This window comes from Nerophis lumbriciformis, linkage group LG01 (genome assembly GCF_033978685.3).
Source record: "Nerophis lumbriciformis linkage group LG01, RoL_Nlum_v2.1, whole genome shotgun sequence".
Classification (NCBI taxonomy): Eukaryota; Metazoa; Chordata; class Actinopteri; order Syngnathiformes; family Syngnathidae; genus Nerophis; species Nerophis lumbriciformis.
The window spans coordinates 10,510,001-10,530,166 of NC_084548.2; the positions used below are offsets into that span (position 1 = coordinate 10,510,001).

The 20,166-nt window shown below is 38.0% G+C and overlaps 1 protein-coding gene across 2 annotated transcripts in view; it reads left to right on the plus strand.

Annotated features, from left to right (window-relative positions):
- The window catches only part of nphp4 (nephronophthisis 4), a 462,240-nt gene that overhangs the window by 300,345 nt on the left and 141,729 nt on the right, over nucleotides 1-20,166 (plus strand). For both annotated transcript variants that reach the window (XM_061974673.1, XM_061974681.1), the window contains exon 14: nucleotides 13,447-13,638. In XM_061974673.1, coding sequence (XP_061830657.1) covers nucleotides 13,447-13,638 — 192 coding nt within the window. The remainder of the gene's footprint in view (nucleotides 1-13,446; nucleotides 13,639-20,166) is intronic.

Sequence of the window (20,166 nt, forward strand, 5' to 3'; positions counted from 1 at the left end):
TTAACTAATGTGGGTGTGATTTGAAGGCTTGTCTGAGGACGACCTAGAGAGAGATTGATGTTCGTAGTTATCATTCCTAAGCTGCCAAAATATAGACTTATATTGATGTCTTTATCTGTGTTCTCTACTCCTCCTTGCCCTCCTCTCTGTCCCTGGACGCGTTTTGTAAAGCCTCCTTATCAAAAAGGGCAGTGGGTCGACTGCCAGTCACCACGCAGATAGTGTCTGGCCTACGCTGCTTTCTGTCAGTGCGAGAGGCTGATAGGACAGTAGCGACTAAGCACAAGACACACATTTGCTCTGACTGAGTGCCATTTAACATTGGACATACACAAAGCATGGGTTTCTTGTTTGCCAATCATTTTGCAAATCCTTTTCAACCCATATTCAATTGAATGCACTACAAAGACAAGATATTTGATGTTCAAACGCATAATCTTTATTTTTTTTTGCAAATAATAATTCACTTAGAATTTCATGGCTGCAACACGTGCCAAAGTAGTTGAGAAAGGGCATGTTCACCACTGTGTTACATGGCCTTTCCTTTTAACAACACTTAGTAAACGTTTGAGAACTGAGGAGCCACATTTTTTAAGCTTTTCAGGTGGAATTCTTTCCCATTCTTGCTTGATGTACAGCTTAAGTTGTTCAACAGTGCGGGGGTCTCCGTTGTGGCATTTTAGGCTTCATAATGCGCCACATGTTTTCAATGGGAGACAGGTCTGGACTACAGGCAGGCCAGTCTAGTACCCGCACTCTTTTACTATGAAGCCACGTTGATGTAACACGTGGCTTGGCATTGTCTTGCTGAAATAAGCAGGGGCGTCCATGGTAATGTTGCTTGGATGGCAACATATGTTGCTCCAAAACCTGTATGTACCTTTCAGCATTAATGGCGCCTTCACAGATGTGTAAGTTACCCATGTCTTGGGCACTAATACACCCCCATACCATCACAGATGCTGGCTTTTTAACTTTGGGCCTATAACAATCTGGATGGTTATTTTCCTCTTTGGTCCAGAGGACACAATGTCCACAGTTTCCAAAAACAATTTGAAATGTGGACTCGTCAGACCACAGAACACTTTTCCACTTTGTATCAGTCCATCTTAGATGAGCTCAGGCCCAGCGAAGCCGACGGCGTTTCTGGGTGTTGTTGATAAACGGTTTTCACCTTGCATAGGAGAGTTTTAACTTGCACTTACAGATGTAGCGACCGACTGTAGTTACTGACAGTGGGTTTCTGAAGTGTTCCTGAGCCCATGTGGTGATATCCTTTAGACACGGATGTCGCTTGATGATGCAGTACAGCCTGAGGGATCGAAGGTCACGAGCTTAGCTGCTTACGTGCAGTGATTTCTCCAGATTCTCTGAACCCTTTGATGATATTACGGAACGTAGATGGTGAAATCCCTAAATTCCTTGCAATAGCTGGTTGAGAAAGTTTTTTCTTAAACTGTTCAACAATTTGTTCACGCATTTGTTGACAAAGTGGTGACCCTCGCCCCATCCTTGTTTGTGAATGACTGAGCACTTCATGGAATCTACTTTTATACGAGCTGTTCCCAATTTGCCTGTTCACCTGTGGGATGTTCCAAATAAGTGTTTGATGAGCATTCCTCAACTTTATCAGTATTTATTGCCACCTTTCCCAACTTCTTTGTCACGTGTTGCTGGCATCAAATTCTAAAGTTAATGATTATTTGCAAAAAAAAAAAAGTTTATCAGTTTGAACATCAAATATGTTGTCTTTGTAGCATATTCAACTGAATATGGGTTGAAAATGATTTGCAAATCATTGTATTCCGTTTATATTTACATCTAACACAATTTCCCAACTCATATGGAAATGGGGTTTGTAATATGATGACCAGCCCCTTTATGTGCCTGTGCTTGGATGGTGACTATTCCAGGGTGTAACCCGTCTCTTCCCCAAAGTCAGCTGGGGTAGGTTCCAGTTTACCTGCGATGCTATTGAGGATAAGCGATACAGAAAAATAAATGGATGGACCATGGTCTTGGTGTTCCATATGATCTTGACACATCAGCTCAGATGGGAGTTCATTCTTTAAATGCATCAGCCTACCTCAGCTAACATGATTTATTTATTTACAGACTGGATTTTGTATTACCGTATTTTTCGGACTATAAGTCGCAGTTTTTTTCATAGTTTATGAAAGTTGCATAATGTTTTTTTCCTTCTTTATTATGCATTTTCGGCAGGTGCGACTTATACTCCGGTGCGACTTATACTCCGAAAAATACGATACATTATTGCTTCTTTTGTTAAGATTAGAGTTTTTTTCTGTAAAAATGGAATCCCTTTTGTTTTTCAAAATTGGTAACACAGGGTTAGTGCATGTGCCTCACAATACGAAGGTCCTGAGTAGTCCTGAGTTCAATCCCGGGCTCGGGATCTTTCTGTGTGGACTTTGCATGTTCCCTCCGGGTACTCCGGCTTCCTCCCACCTCCAAGGACATGCACCTGGGGATAGGTTGATTGGCAACACTAAAGAAAATGGTCCCTAGCAGGGGCGTCACTAGCTTTTAAGGACAGGGGGGGGCATAGCCCCCAGGAGAGCGAACGTAGCGCACGAGCACAAAACTTCACAAACGGCTAACAAAGACTTAGAAATTATTCATTGTTATTATTTAAAAAATGCACGGGACGAAATGAAATGCTCCACGGGACGATGGCTTTTTACCATTTTTTTTCATTTTCTTTTTATGTATTTATTCATTTTACATGTTATATTAAATGTCTTGGTTTTTCCTCCCTCTGAAAATCCTATGAAATGTTTAAAAAGCCATCCTATAATAATACAACATCTATTAATGTAACAATACAATAAAACAAATATATTTAATGATGTTTTTTTTCATTATTTTAACATTAGACTAATGTATATTACTTTATATAGATTCTACAAGAGTGATGTGGGCGTTTTCTATATGAACAAGTCCAAGGACCGCAAGCAAGGTCGCAGAGAAAATGCGGACTGGATTTTGAGTGATGTGGGCATTTTCTATATGAACAAGTGGAATGGATTGGATACCGACACACTAAAGGGGCTCTCTACCTTAAAGTACCAATGATTGTCACACACACACACACACACACACACTAGGTGTGGTGAAATGTGTCCTCTACATTTGACCCATCCCCTTGTTCACCCCCTAGGAGGTGAGGGGAGCAGTGGGCAGCAGCGGTGCCGTGCCCGGGAATCATTTTTGGTGATTTATGCTATGAAGTGAGGGGAAACTGAGTGAATAATGACAGTTTATATGATTATTTATTTAAACTCATATTCAGGCCACTTTATAATGAATATGTCTGCATGTATTTGTAAAAAAAAATATATATATATATATATATCACTAAATTATTTAGGGGGGCTTAAGAATATTTTAGGGGGGCTTGAGCCCCCCTAAAATAGGCCTAACAACGCCATTGGTCCCTAGTGTGTGAATGTGAGTGTGAATGTTGTCTGTCTATATGTGTTGGCCCTGTGATGAGGTGGCAACTTGTCCAGGGTGTACCCCGCCTTCCGCCCGATTGTAGCTGCGATAGGCTCAAGCACCCCCCGCGACCCCAAAAGTGACAAGCGGTAGAAAATGGATGGATGGATGGTAACACACTTTTCTGTGAAAATAGGTCCTGGAGCACATGTGTACCAAATTTGGTGCTTGTATCACCAAGTGAAAGATGCTCCACTTCACTGGTATTTTTTGAGCAGTTGAACTATTAAGGATACGGCATTTTTTGCGTGGCATGAGTCACTGTTGATATCACACAGTATTGAATGAAGCCATTTAAAACCCTATTTTATCCATCCCAGTGTGAACCCATGTAGCCATTCATTACAGCTGTAAGTCACATTTCCTGGCATCTACTGATTGGTTTCGCTAATTGGAACAGTGTGTTCTGGGTAATGCAATGTTGTTCTCCCTGCAAAATAATTTTGTGATTAATCTAATTCATCACAGGTTATTACTTGCTTGCTCATGTTTTAAAGTAACTTAAAAAAGAAGACCTCAATATTTGGACACAAATGTATTTTTTATTGTCATAATGTCATTCAGGAACATGTTTTTAAGCTATTTGAATGGGCTACATTTATTGGCTCACAACTTGGTAACAATTGTATTTAATGTCCAGAGTGTACTTGGAAGAAAAATGTGCCAGTGAGCACACCAGTTGGAGTCTCTCTGATTACTGATCGTATAACAACCTGTGCCACCTTTCCGGGAACTAACCATCCATGGCTAAGCTTAAAGGGGAACTGCACTTTTTTGGGGAATTTTGCCCATCGTTCACAATCATTATGAGAGACAAGATTTTAAGAATTAAAAAAATTACAAACCCCGTTTCCATATGAGTTGGGAAATTGTGTTAGATGTAAATATAAACGGAATACAATGATTTGCGAATCATTTTCAACCCATATTCAGTTGAATGCACTACAAAGACAAGATATTTGATGTTCATACTCATAAACTTTATTTTTACAACTTATCTGGACTCGATAAGAGGATTCGATAATAGGCTCGACCTCGATAATTTCTTATCAAACATCATCCCTACTCCCATTAGCCGCATCTTGCAAGTGTTTCTTATACAAACCCTGTTTCCATATGAGTTGGGAAATTGTGTTAGATGTAAATATAAACGGAATACAATGATTTGCAAATCATTTTCAACCCATATTCAGTTGAATATGCTACAAAGACAACATATTTGATGTTCAAACTGATAAACTTTTTTTTTTTGTGCAAATAATCATTAACTTTAGAATTTGATGCCAGCAACACGTGACAAAGAAGTAGGGAAAGGTGGCAATAAATACTGATAAAGTTGAGGAATGCTCATCAAACACTTATTTGGAACATCCCACAGGTGAATTGGGAACAGGTAGGTGCCATGATTGGGTATAAAAGTAGATTCCATGAAATGCTCAGTCATTCACAAACAAGGATGGGGCGAGGGTCACCACTTTGTCAACAAATGCGTGAGCAAATTGTTGAACAGTTTAAGAAAAACCTTTCTCAACCAGCTATTGCAAGGAATTTAGGAATTTCACCATCCACGGTCCGTAATATAATCAAAGGGTTCAGAGAATCTGGAGAAATCACTGCACGTAAGCAGCTAAGCCCGTGACCTTCGATCCCTCAGGCTGTACTGCATCAACAAGCGACACCCGTGTGTAAAGGATATCACCACATGGGCTCAGGAACACTTCAGAAACCCACTGTCAGTAACTACAGTTGGTCGCTACATCTGTAAGTGCAAGTTAAAACTCTCCTATGGAAGGCGAAAACCGTTTATCAACAACACCCAGAAACGCCGTCGGCTTCGCTGGGCCTGAGCTCATCTAAGATGGACTGATACAAAGTGGAAAAGTGTTCTGTGGTTTGACGAGTCCACATTTCAAATTTTTTTTGGAAACTGTGGACGTTGTGTCCTCCGGAACAAAGAGGAAAAGAACCATCCGGATTGTTATAGGCGCAAAGTTGAAAAGCCAGCATCTGTGATGGTATGGGGGTGTACCTATTAGTGCCCAAGACATGGGTAACTTACACATCTGTGAAGGCGCCATTAATGCTGAAAGGTACATACAGGTTTTGGAGCAACATATGTTGCCATCCAAGCAACGTTACCATGGACGCCCCTGCTTATTTCAGCAAGACAATGCCAAGCCACGTGTTACATCAACGTGGCGTCATAGTAAAAGAGTGCGGGTACTAGACTGGCCTGCCTGTAGTCCAGACCTGTCTCCCATTATGAAGCCTAAAATACCACAACGGAGACCCCCGGACTGTTGAACAACTTAAGCTGTACATCAAGCAAGAATGGGAAAGATTTCCACCTGAGAAGCTTAAAAAATGTGTCTCCTCAGTTCCCAAACGTTTACTGAGTGTTGTTAAAAGGAAAGGCCATGTAACAAAGTGGTGAACATGCCCTTTCCCAACTACTTTGGCACGTGTTGCAGCCATGAAATTATAAGTTAATTATTATTTGCAAAAAAAAAAAAAATTATGAGTTTGAATATCAAATATCTTGTCTCTGTAGTGCATTCAATTGAATATGGGGTGAAAAGGATTTGCAAATCATTGTATTCCGTTTATATTTACATCTAACACAATTTCCCAACTCATATGGAAACAGGGTTTGTATAATGTAACAACAAACACGATCATAACAATATCTAATATGTTCAATATTTACCGTATTTTGGTAATTTTATGCACAGCCGCCACTAATTATTCGGCGCATTTATTTTCGTTTCCATAGCAGCGCATGTCTGACCTCCCGCAACAATTGTGTTCCTACTCCCTGAATCAAACGGGAGTGTGTTTTCTTATCATGGCAGACTTGGTAACAGACAACAAAGACGACTATTTTTGGACAGATGAGGATTCACAACTTTTATCTTTTTGAAAGTAAATATACGGAGGATAAACTGCTGCTGATAGAAGCGAGCGCGAAGAAGAGTTGGAGCAGACGGAAGCCGAGAGAGTGCAACATGGTCACTCTGCAAATCTGGAACTTTTGAGCCAAGCTATGCTGAATTAATGGAGTGCCAAAATCAACTGGAAACTTCCCCGGCCAGCTTGACCAAACAGACAAGAGTCCATGGAGTGAGTCACTATACTATTGATCATGATACACATCACCCTACACTACTTGTCTGTCTAGCTTTGTACAAACAAAACATGAAATGTGGGCTAATACTTCACATGTACTGTAATCATTGTTAATTTTTTTCAGTCAGTACAGATTGGTGTTCTATCGCAGTGTTGTGCATTGCAAACTCAAACGGGTTTCGTGCTGACGTAGAAGCGAGCTTATCTCTTCCCGTAAGAGTGTTCGCTCTTACAATAACAATGTTGCTACAGTTTGGTTGTTATACGGGTTACCGACGGGTTATTGTGACGATTTTTAAAGTGAATTAGAGGTAGAATTGATTGCTCCCATTTGCTAACATATATTATTATATTGTAAATTTTAAAGCTAAATAAATAAATACTAGAAAGATCAAAAGGTAAATAAGAAAACAAAAATAAATGTAAATAAATAATGGTAACATATATTATTATATTGTAAATTTTAAAGCTAAATAAATACATACTAGAAAGATCAAAAGGTAAATAAGAAAACAAAAATACATGTAAATAAAAAATGGTAACATATATTATTATATTGTACATTTTAAAGCTAAATAAATAAATACTAGAAAGATCAAAAGGTAAATAAGAAAACAAAAAGAAATGTAAATACATAATGGTAACATATATTATTATATTGTAAATCTTAAAGCTAAATAAATACATACTAGAAAGATCAAAAGGTAAATAAGAAAACAAAAATACATGTAAATAAATAATGGTAACATATATTATTATATTGTACATTTTAAAGCTAAATAATTAAATACTAGAAAGATCAAAAGGTAAATAAGAAAACAAAAATAAATGTAAATAAATAATGGTAACATATATTATTATATTGTAAATGTTATAGCTAAATAAATCAATACTAGAAAGATCAAAAGGTAAATAAGAAAACAAAAATAAATGTAAATAAATAATGGTAACATATATTATTATATTGTAAATTTTAAAGCTAAATAAATAAATACTAGAAAGATCAAAAGGTAAATAAGAAAACAAAAATACATGTAAATACATAATGGTAACATATATTATTATATTGTAAATCTTAAAGCTAAATAAATACATACTAGAAAGATCAAAAGGTAAATAAGAAAACAAAAATACATGTAAATAAATAATGGTAACATATATTATTATATTGTACATTTTAAAGCTAAATAATTAAATACTAGAAAGATCAAAAGGTAAATAAGAAAACAAAAATAAATGTAAATAAATAATGGTAACATATATTATTATATTGTAAATGTTATAGCTAAATAAATCAATACTAGAAAGATCAAAAGGTAAATAAGAAAACAAAAATAAATGTAAATAAATAATGGTAACATATATTATTATATTGTAAATTTTAAAGCTAAATAAATAAATACTAGAAAGATCAAAAGGTAAATAAGAAAACAAAAATACATGTAAATAAATAATGGTAACATATATTGTTATATTGTACATTTTAAAGATAAATAAATAATTACTTACCTACGAGGATAATAAAAAAAACAGTTTGTTGAGTTTTGTTTTTTACCATTCTTTTCAGCTGCAAGAAAGCTGCACCAATGGCCTATTGTACTTTGGAGGTGAATTTAGGAAGAAAGAAAAATAATGGTCTCTCTGACACTGAAACAAGACATTGCATTAGTACAGAGAGTCTGTAAACAAGCAGCTGGCATTGAAGCAGCTTATCGAGCCAAGACTTTAGTGTCCTTCTTCAGTTCAGTGGGTTAAAACATCTCTGCCTTTTCTTTTGGAAGCAAAAAACAGGTTTTAGAGTGGAATGACTCTAAAGGACATTGGACATTTACCATCATTTTTTTGTCCATTTTCTTGACTCTGAATATATACCCCGAAAGGGACAAGCGGTAGAAAATGGATGGATGGAAGTGTGTTTATCTTTTTTTTTTTTGTGGCTTTTGTAACTTTTTTTCCCTAAGTCATTTCCCACGGAAGGGTTTCACTGACGGCAAGAGGGAGAATTATAATAACCATAAACTGCAAAATGTGACATGGAAAAACTGGTTCACACGTCTTTTGTCCTGGCTGCTCAGTACAATATTTCCTATTGTCCAACAAAAGCAACACTGTAAAGTTGCCTCTAATTGTTGAGGCGACCACCCACTTTTGCTGGCACACTTACTTGGTCGGTCTTTGGGTACAGGCAGGAGCATACAGTAGCGCCAAATTTTAGGCCCCTATTTGCAAGACGACCGAAGCCCCCCAACGTCATCCGACCTACTCATTGGCCTCAGTGGTTAGAGTGTCCGCCCTGAGATTGGTGAGTTCAAACCCCGCCCGAGTCATACCAAAGACTATAAAATTGGAACCCATTACCCCCCTGCTTGGCACTCAGCATCAAGGGTTGGAATTGGGGGTTAAATCACCAAAAATGATTCCCGGGCACGGCCACCGCTGCTGCTCACTGCTCCCCTCACCTCCCAGGGGGTGAACAAGGAGATGGGTCAAATGCAGAGGACAAATTTCACCACATAGTGTGTGTGACAATCATTGGTATTTTAACTTTAACAACGTCGCCACACCCATACACACTTGGTATGATTCCATGCTCTAAAAAACAAAGTATTGCATGGATTTGGTTGAAACTAGCTTTTTAAAACATGTAAAAAAAACAATTGTTTTGACTTTTTAAATATGGTAATAACATTTATAGATAACCCCTCCTAAAAAATGTTTGTTTTGTTTTCTTAAAAAAAAAAGTTTGAAGTGAATATTAAGTGTCCAGGATACGAATCTCTCTATTTTCTGTATTATAAATCTTTCAAGTTTTCTTTTTCAGAGTCTAAATCAGCTGATTCACGTTGTTTTATCACCAGTGGATGATAGGAATCATAATAATACTGTGGAGGTTTCTCTCCTCCAGGGGGTTCCTCGGACCACCAAGCACTGACATGACAGCCTGTATCAGGATTACAACACTGTTTTATTTTCTAATATAGTGTCTCTGTGCTTTTCAGTAATTGTCTTGTCTGTCTTCGGTTCGCTATCGCTCTTGCTCCAACTCCAACCCCTCTCTCCTCCCCGGCTGCTGCCTTTTAACAGAGCGACAGGTGATTAAATAAGCAGGCCCAGGTGGACCATCTACGCACCTGTCGCTGATCTCGCAGCCGGTCCTGGCACACCCCGTTTCGTTGCGGGTCCGCAGACCACGCCCCCCTCCACATATACATCATTACATAATTAATAGTGCATATGCTGGGGGTTGTCTACCCCTGCTTTTAAAAACTAGTCACCTCAGTTTCTAACTTTAACCAAGAGTCTTTGAATGCACCACAGTGAAACTTGTATAACTTTCTCCTATACTGCCACGTACTGTATATGCTTAGTCTATTTTTACTTGTTTTCAATCACTTCATTCTTGTTCCAAAATGCTGGTGCTGTGTGTGAATGCTTAAAGGTGAGCTTAAATGGCGTTTTGAGTTAAGTGAACATTTTGAAGCTTGGTTTGCCTCTGTCCAGGTGGAATATACCATTTTTACTTTTTGAGAGAGGGTGTAGTTGTCTTAGACATTCTTAATGTAATACAAGCAACTTTATTATTGAACTATCACAGCTACATTTATTTTCTGTTTATAATAATAATAATTAGGGATGTCCGATAATGGCTTTTTGCCGATATTCCGATATTGTCCAACTCTTTAAATACCGATACTGATATCAACCGATATATACAGTCGTGGAATTAACACATTATTATGCCTAATTTGGACAACCAGGTATGGTGAAGATAAGGTACTTTAAAAAAAAAAAGTAATAAAATAAAATAAGATAAATAAATTAAAAACATTTTCTTGAATAAAAAAGAAATTTAAACAATATAAAAACAGTTACATAGAAACTAGTAATTAATGAAAATGAGTAAAATTAACTGTTAAAGGTTAGTACTATTAGTGGACCAGCAGCACAATCATGTGTGCTTACGGACTGTATCCCTTGCAGACTGTATTGATATATATTGATGTATCAATCAATCAATGAATCAATGTTTATTTATATAGCCCTAAATCACAAGTGTCTCAAAGGGCTGCACAAGCCACAACAACATCCTCGGTACAGAGTCTACATAAGGGCAAGGAAAAACTCACCCCAGTGGGACGTCGATGTGAATGACTATGAGAAACCTTGGAGAGGATATATAATGTAGGAACCAGAATATTAATAACAGAAAGAAACAACCCTTTTGTGTGAATGAGTGTAAATGGGGGAGGAAGGTTTTTTGGGTAGGTGCACTAATTGTAAGTGTATCTTGTGTTTTTTATGTTGATTTAATAAAAAAACGATACCGATAATAAAAAAAACGATACCGATAATTTCCGATATTACATTTTAACGTCTCTAATAATAATACATTTTATTTAGTATAGCTCTTTTTGGTTTTTGGCATCTTATTTGTCCAGCTTCCGTACTCCTTTGTATACACTTTACAAGAAATACATTGTCGGCAAACTCCGTAGCTTGCTAGCTTGTGCACGCCAGCTTTCTGAGACTCTTATTTTGGTAGCGCAGGCAGGATGAAGCAGAGCTTTTATTGTGCAACTGTGCAGTCGGTCTTTGGAGTTTTGACGACAGGTACGGCGCCAGAGTCTGTTGAAATAAAGTGTTTCTCGCCTTCCAGTCGGTAATTTTAATGAGCTGGCAGCAGCCAGCGTCATCTCAGAAGACCCTCGGGTGCCGTGAATGTCAATCAAGTGACGAAAGTGACGTCATAGTGAAGATTTATGATCGCTCATTTTTAGGACTATTTTTTTAATGCCTGGCTGGTGATCGACTGACACACCCTCCGAGATCGACCGGTAGATCGCGATCGACGTAATGAGCACCCCTGGTTTACAGGATAAAAAATTAAAATAAACAGTTTAAAGTAATAATATAAAATACAGGAAATATAAAAGCAGTACATTGTAAAATACATAATAATACTGGACAATTACAAGACAGGACATTACAAGACACAGAACACTAATCACAGGTTAAAAGCAGATCTGAATATGTGTGTTTTGAGAAGGCTTTTGAAGGTGGGACGGTCTGGGCAGTCACGGATGGGTTTGGGAAGAGTGTTCCAGAGGGTGGGAGCAGCAATGGAGAAGGCTCTATCACCCCGGGTCCGGAGCTTGGTTCTGAGTGGTGGGGAGAGAAGGTTGCCGTCGGAGGAGCGAAGGCTGCGTGAAGGGGTATGGCGGTGATGCAGGTTGGTGAGGTAGCAGGGGGCCTGGTTGTGGAGGGCTTTGTGGGTGAGGAGGAGGATTTTAAAGTGGATCCGGTGAGGACCGGGGAGCCAGTGAAGTTTCTGAAGGACTGGGGTGATGTGCTCATGTGGGTGAGCAGGCGGGCGGCAGATTTTTGAATGTATTGGAGTTCATTGAGAATTTTGCAAGATGATCCATAGAGGATGCTGTTACAGTAGTCAAGTCTGGAGGTGATGAAGGCATAGAACATTTATGATGTCTTGTATTGTATAAATTAGACTTTTAAATAATAGGAAAACAATGTCAAACTTTACAAAAAACCCAAGGCAGTGCTTGGGTCCCCGTTACAACATCCCCACTTAACCCTGCACTTTGACTTCCCTGGGTACAGGTGTTTGCCCGGTGGAATATAGTATTTACCATTTTTTTGGGATACTTTTAGAATTTAGAGCCACATCAGAAGAAATAAACGATCCTCTAGCAAATGGGACAGCGTGGGATCATCTGTTTACCGACTGGGCGCAGACAACATTTTATAAGCCCTAACATTAGCATTCATTGTCCTGTGCTCTCGCAATTTTAGCCTGCCATCTGTGCATTGTTTTGGTGAAAGCTGGATTTAGGAATGCAGAGTACTATACAGCAGGACAGGTGGCTGATATGATGAGCCATAACTGACAATTATGAGAGGGAATCCTCAGGGTGCACTTTGGCGCCCTCTGTCATTCTCCCTTGTAAGTGCTCTCACGGCGCCCGTGCTTGATGGATGTTGCTGACGTCCTCGTCGTAGAAAAGACAATACCGGTGTTGAATTTCTGGTTGATTGTAGCTGGATGCGATGAGTAAATTAAAGTTCCACTTTGCCAAAATGGGATAACCCAGACCCCATGTGACTATAAATCATGGTGATGAATGGTTCTGACAGAAATATTGCTGGCTCTGAAATATTAGGAAAAATGCAGAATTTGACTCGTGTGGAAATGCCTTGCTGCCCTCAGTCTCCTATTGGATTCCTTAAACTTCTCACCTCAGAAAACACTTGGCTCTCCAAGTACCAGCATACTGGCCAACATTAAAATACAGTAGCGTAGTAGGCCTAAACATTCATTAAAAACCATGCATGTTTAATTTAAGTGTATTTAATATTTTGGACAATCAATCAATCAAAACCCTTAATCACAAATGTCTCAGAGGGCTGCACAAGCCATGACGACATCCTCGGCTCAGATCCCACATCAGGGCATGAACAAACTCAACCCAATGGGGACAACAAGAAACTTTGGAAGGGGCCGTAGATGGGTGACCGGTGCAATGGATGTAACATGACACACAGTTTGAACAGTACCACTGTACTTAAATAATGAATCAAGTTTTTGGCATACCACTAGATGGGGCCCACTAGTGGTACAATCACTGCCTTATTTTCAACAAACAGCCACATGACGTAAACACATCTCCAATTACTGATGTGTTTGAAGCAAGTTGGGTTTTTGCAGTTTCTCCCCCTAACGAGCCAAGCTTATACTGTGCAGTGGTAATATGTAACCTCGTCAACTCGATGCATCTCTTGCAGTTCCTCCTCAGTCAGTTCCAGGGGCTCTCTTGCCCATCTCTACTCTGCTGGATTCCCTGATATTGTGGACTCCAGAGGCCAGGTGGCTGAAGTCTTGGACCCCACAGAGCCGGTGCCCTTTGATCCACACCGTGAAGAGATGGACCCTTTGCAGGAGAATCTTCTGGTGTTCCAGTTTCTAGCCTTTACAAGGTAAAGTACACGTTAGAGATTGATGTTGTTAGGATTCTTTCCCTCTTATGAGGTCAGAGTCCTTTCAGATTATTTAGTTCTAAGACTGTTTAAAATGACGAGAGGTGACTGGAATTGAAGTTTAACAATTGATTCTACAAAATAGATGTAAGCACAAACAACAGTAATAGCAGGCCTGGAAAGCGAGAGTTTACAAGCTATCAACGGTTGAAGCAGTCTCTCTAATGGCTGCCTGTCTTCCCAAGGTTTTTGTCTGCCCAGGTTGCCACGCCTCAGCATGAATTGAAACTAAAACTTAAACTCAAACTTAAAGGAGCCATATTCAAAGGGGAACATTATCACAATTTCAGAAGGGTTAAAACCATTAAAAATCAGTTCCCAGTGGCTTATTTTATTTTTCGAAGTTTTTTTCAAAATTTTACCCATCACGCAATATCCCTAAAAAAAGCTTCAAAGTGCCTGATTTTAACCACCCGTCCATTTTCCTGTGACGTCACATAGTGATGCCAACACAAACAAACATGGCGCGTAGAACAGCAAGGTATAGCGACATTAGCTCGGATTCAGTCTCGGATTTCAGCCGCTTAAGCGATTCAACAGATTATGCATGTATTGAAACGGATGGTTGTAGTGTGGAGGCAGGTAGCGAAAACGAAATTGAAGAAGAAACTGAAGCTATTGAGCCATATCGGTTTGAACCGTATGCAAGCGAAACCGACGAAAACGACACGACAGCCAGCGACACGGGAGAAAGCGAGGACGAATTCGGCGATCGCCTTCCAACCAACGATTGGTATGTGTTTGTTTGGCATTAAAGGAAACTAACAACTATGAACTAGGTTTACAGCATATGAATTACATTTGGCAACAACATGCACTTTGAGAGTGAATATATATATTCATTAATTACTAGTTTCAATGTAACTGATTTTGTATTGTTTTGCTTTCTTTTTTATTCAAGAAAATGTTTTTAATTTTTTTATCTTATTTTATCTAATTCATTTTTTTTAAAAGTACCTTATCTTCACCATACCTGGTTGTCCAAATTAGGCATAATAATGTGTTAATTCCACGACTGTATATATCGGTTGGTATCGGTATTTAAAGAGTTGGACAATATCGGAATATCGGATATCGGCAAAAAGCCATTATCGGACATCCCTAATATATATATATATATATATATATATATATATATATATATATATATATATATATATATATATAAATATAAATATATAGGAACAAAGTACAGTCCTCTCTCTTCAAGTTTGCATCTTTCTACTTCCCCCTCCCAAAAAAAAAAAAAAATTCTCCCTGCTGCCGAGTTCCTCCTTTTTCCCCGATGAGCTGTGTCCAAGATCCAAATGCACTCAGGCATTAAGTCTTGTCAGTCATCCTCTCCTCATATGTCAGCTGCACGCCTATACAGCGCACGCACCCATATGCTCACAATTCTCGCATAAACACATTTCCTGTCAGCACAGACTCTGTCAGCAGGCCGTCACAAAGGCCCCCCGGAACCGGCGTCCTCTCAGTGACAGTGGAGAGAGGGGTTACTGACGGATGCGTTCTGAACACACCACTCGCACTACTTCTGTGTGTGTTTTGTGTGTGTGTGTGTGTGTGTGTGTGTGTGTGTGTGTGTGTGTGTGTGTGTGTGTGTGTGCGCGCCCCTGCCCTTTTCTCAGCAGTTTAATAAGCCCATTCACGTCTTTGTTTTTCATCATGAGCGCGCTGTCATGCCGCCATGACGTCCCGTGCACGATGACTCCTAGTATGCGTCAGGCTCATTTTCAGTTCAATGCTGATTCTCTAATGCATGGTGTGTTCCATGACAAGAACACTGCACGGGGTCGCTAGTCACACTACGCACATTAGCCAACTTTGAATTGGACCTCATCGTAGTAACACGCTGTAAAAAGTAAATTTAGAATGGGCCCTCCTGTCATCTTCTACCCTTTATGGTCATTTTATAAGAACTAACTAGTGCGATATTATAACAGTTGATTCAAGCTTATACAGTATGCATACTGTAAGTATAGTGACAGTTTAAACTGATAAGAAACAAAGATTATTTTTAACATTAAAATGCTGGCACAGACCTACGGAGCCCCTAAAGGGACATGGGGGGATTTTTTTAATTTTTTTATTATATTATTTTTTTTTTTAGACATGTATCTCGTGCGCACGAGAAACTTTTTATAAAGTTATAAAAACAAAAACAAAACAAAAATTATAATTTTTTTTTTAGACATGTATAAAAAAAATATATTATACATTTTATTTTTATTTTTATAACTTTATAAAAAGTTTCTTGTGCGCACGAGATAGTTTCTCATGCGCATGAGATACATGTCTAAAAAAAACAAAAAAAACTATTATAAACATTTTTTCCCCCCATGTCCCTTTAAGACAGGGGTGTCAAACTCAAATACAGAGTGGGCCACAATTTAAAACTGAACAAAGCCACGGGCCAAGGTTGAACAAATTAACCTTTTAATAGGGACCCAAACAAGTTTTGCATTGAATATTGAACAAGCAAGGCTTATATAACTTTATAGTGACATGCAAAATCGAGTTTCAAATAATAATAATAATGATTAAAAAATATCAATGGCATATCAAATACAATTTAAATAAAAATGTAATGCCTCTTTTTTATTTGCAGCCTTCTGAGGTAAATATCAACATTAACTTTTTCCACAGGCTAATACATTTGAAAATAAAATAATGAATACACCAACCATTCAGGACTTTTAACTGCTCAGTTTGCAACACACTGATCTAAACTGATGTGCCCAAGCCAGATACCGGCCATCTTTTCTTGGATGCTAGTTCATTAATGTCGGGGCTCAGGCTTTGAGCTGAGGCAACCCTCATTATCGAACGAAGGTGTTCATCAGTCATTATATCTCGTATTCCACAGTCTTGGGGGCGTGCCTTACAGGCACTGCTTCTTACATTCTCTACGAGCTGACGTCACGTCCGCTTTTCATCCCTTCTAACAACGTGCCCGCCCAGTCACAAGATATGAGCAGCTCCTGTACGCACACTCACGTAAATGCAACGCATACTTCATCAACAGTGATACAGTTTACACTAAGAGTGGCCGTTTAAGCAACTTTAACACTGTTAGAAATATACGCCACACTGTGAATCCACACCAAACAAGAATGACAAACACATTTTGGGAGAACATCCGCACAGAAACACAACATAAACACAACAGTACAAATACCCAGAACCCTTTGCAGCACTAGGTGTTGTGCCGGATAATGCACCCCCGGCGTAGAATGCACCCCCTGACGGGAGTGTTGTATCAACTAAAGCCCACACTTAAAGTTTCCACGTGCAAGATTGAATCTATTTGAAAAAGTTATTTAATACGAAGCCAAAAGTGCAAAAACAATAATGTTCGTGTTGCAGGAGTTGTGAATGAATGAAATATGAAATCCGTGCTGCAGTCGCTGCTGGGCCACAACATTAGGTACACCTGCAGACTGCAGCACGGATTAGCGGTGTACCGCGGCACCGCCGCTGTATATGATCGGCGGGCCAGCTCTAGTGTTAATTTGATATCGCCTCACAGGCCAAGTGAAATTACACGGCGGGCCAAATTTGACCCGCGGGCCAGAGTTTGACACCCATGCTTTAGAGGCTCCGTACAGACCTTTACCAAGATAGCTGTAAACTCCAAAATAAACAAACATAATAACCTACAGTATGTGATTGTGTATCCATATTATCATTAATAGCATTACTAAATGAATACAATAATACATTAAAATGAAAAATAATAAAATACAACATATGTTTGTATCAACATTAGTGTTTTTAAACATAATCTTAATCCATCCATCCATCCATTTTCTACCGCTTGTCCCGTTCGGGGTCGCGGGGGGGTGCTGGAGCCTATCTCAGCTACAATCGGGCGGAAGGCGGGGTACACCCTGGACAAGTCGCCACCTCATCGCAGGGCCAACACAGATAGACAGACAACATGATAATAACAATTATTATCGTCAAACTTTATTTTGGACACAAACATGGCCCATAGTACACTAAAAACAATACAAATATTAATACAACAGCACCTTAAAAAACAACAACAAAGAAAGACATAATTGTTATTTTAATAGTTTAATATCATAATAATAATAATCATAATTATAGGTGTCATCTTTTTCTTTTTTTCGTAAAATTTCCCTAACCATAAACTAAAAAAAAAGTACATTATTCTCGTTAAAAGCTTCTCGTGAGTAACGCTGGAGAAGATATTTGTGAATGTCTGCTTGCAAATAAAAAAATGAAAAAAAATAAATATTAATAGGTGTTAAGTATATTGATATGTATATTGTTATTAATTGTATTATTATTATTATTATTAGTAGAAGTATTAGTATTATTTGTGTTGTTATTGGTTTTTTTGGTCACAAATGTCATGACATTTTACCAATAGAATTTGTATTAGTACTGTAGTATTGCAATTTAGATTTTTTTTTTTTTTTTACACATTTTATGATTAAAAATGAATAAATATTAATAGTTTTTAGACATTTTGATCCTCATCAAAAGTAAAAGGAGGGCACATCCTTAAAAAAACATCCATCCATCATGTATCTATTCAAAAATGTATAGGCTGCTTATAAACAAACCTGAATGTAAACATGACCTCTTCCAAGATTAATGAGAGCTAATGATAATTAGCTCTCATATTTTATTCATTAGGCAAACATAGCAGACACTCTCACTGAAAAATGTGATATTAATGGGTGTAGTGCATACAATTAACAAGTTTTTCCAAGTAAACCGATAACATGTCAGTTTTTATACTTTACTGCATGATCTTTTACGGTGTTATTTATTTATATATAGAATGTTGTGTACTTATTGTGATTTCAATTGTTTTTAATCTTTTACCTTTTTTTGCACTATTTTTATGCATTTTAACTGTGTTTCATATATAGAATGTTGTGTATTTCATGTGATTTTGATTATTATTTCTTCCTTTTCCTTTCAATGTACACCACTGGGGGGAGTAGTCTGTTTTACAATTGTGCTATATAAATAAATTCACCTTGACCTTGATTTGTAGTGCCAAAAACTAAGCATGCATCAAATCATGTTCAGTTTTTATCCGCATAAGAAAGGTACTCGAAAAAATATCACATTTACTGTTTCGCTATGCAACATGTTTGAAAATAGGAAGACGCAGAGCTTGTTTAATTTGACCCATTCTCCATTTCCCAGCATTTAGTGATAGTTTGTTTATTTCCCGTGCTTAAGTGTCAACGAGAGTGGGAAGAGAGAATGTGTCGCTTACGCAATCAAAAAGTAAACAAGAACAGAAAATGGCAAGAAATAAGAAGTGAAGAAAAACAAAAACAATTAAGCGAGTTGAATGAATAAATTAACGCAAAATGACAGACATATTGTACAATGTATAAATAAAAGCAGTATATTAAGTAATAAATTATTACTAATTAATGAACAAGGAAATGTATTGGTATTGTTGAATATGGCATGCAATCTTCGGCTGTTAAAATTAATCATTTATTGTCAGGTTTACACTATGTTGTTATTTTGTTTATTGCTTAAGAAGGTTCATTATGTCTTCCTAATAAATATATGTGCAGTTTCTTATATTCAGACAGGTTTTTAGGTATAACAAAGTTTAAAAACTCCCATCTATTATTACTAAAACCTGTCTGAATATAAGAAACTGAACATATAAGCCCTCTTTATCTTCATTTTCAATCACTTTCCCCTGCTGCAGCAAATGTGTGGTATAAAAAGTAGTTTTTTTTTAGTTGCCCTTTAAAGATAAAGAAGGAGTTTAAAAGATTTGTCATATGACGTGTTTATGGAATGTTTTGATTGTGGCTATTAATGTAATTTTTTTAGTAAATGTAACCGACCTCATTGTATCTGCAAGTGCCTTATTATAAGTTGTTAAAGGGGAACATTATCACAATTTCAGAAGGGTTAAAACCATTAAAAATCAGTTCCCAGTGGCTTATTTCATTTTTCGAAGTTTTTTTCAAAATTTTACCCATCACGCAATATCCCTAAAAAAAGCTTCAAAGTGCCTGATTTTAACCATCGTTATATACACCCGTCCATTTTCCTGTGACGTCACACAGTGATGCCAATACAAACAAACATGGCGGAAAGAACAGCAAGGTATAGCGACATTAGCTCGGATTCAGACTCGGATTTCAGCGGCTTAAGCGATTCAACAGATTACGCATGTATTGAAACGGATGGTTGTAGTGTGGAGGCAGGTAGCGAAAACGAAATTGAAGAAGAAACTGAAGCTATTGAGCCATATCGGTTTGAACCGTATGCAAGCGAAACCGACGAAAACGACACGACAGCCAGCGACACGGGAGAAAGCGAGGACGAATTCGGCGATCGCCTTCTAACCAACGATTGGTATGTGTTTGTTTGGCATTAAAGGAAACTAACAACTATGAACTAGGTTTACAGCATATGAAATACATTTGGCAACAATATGCACTTTGA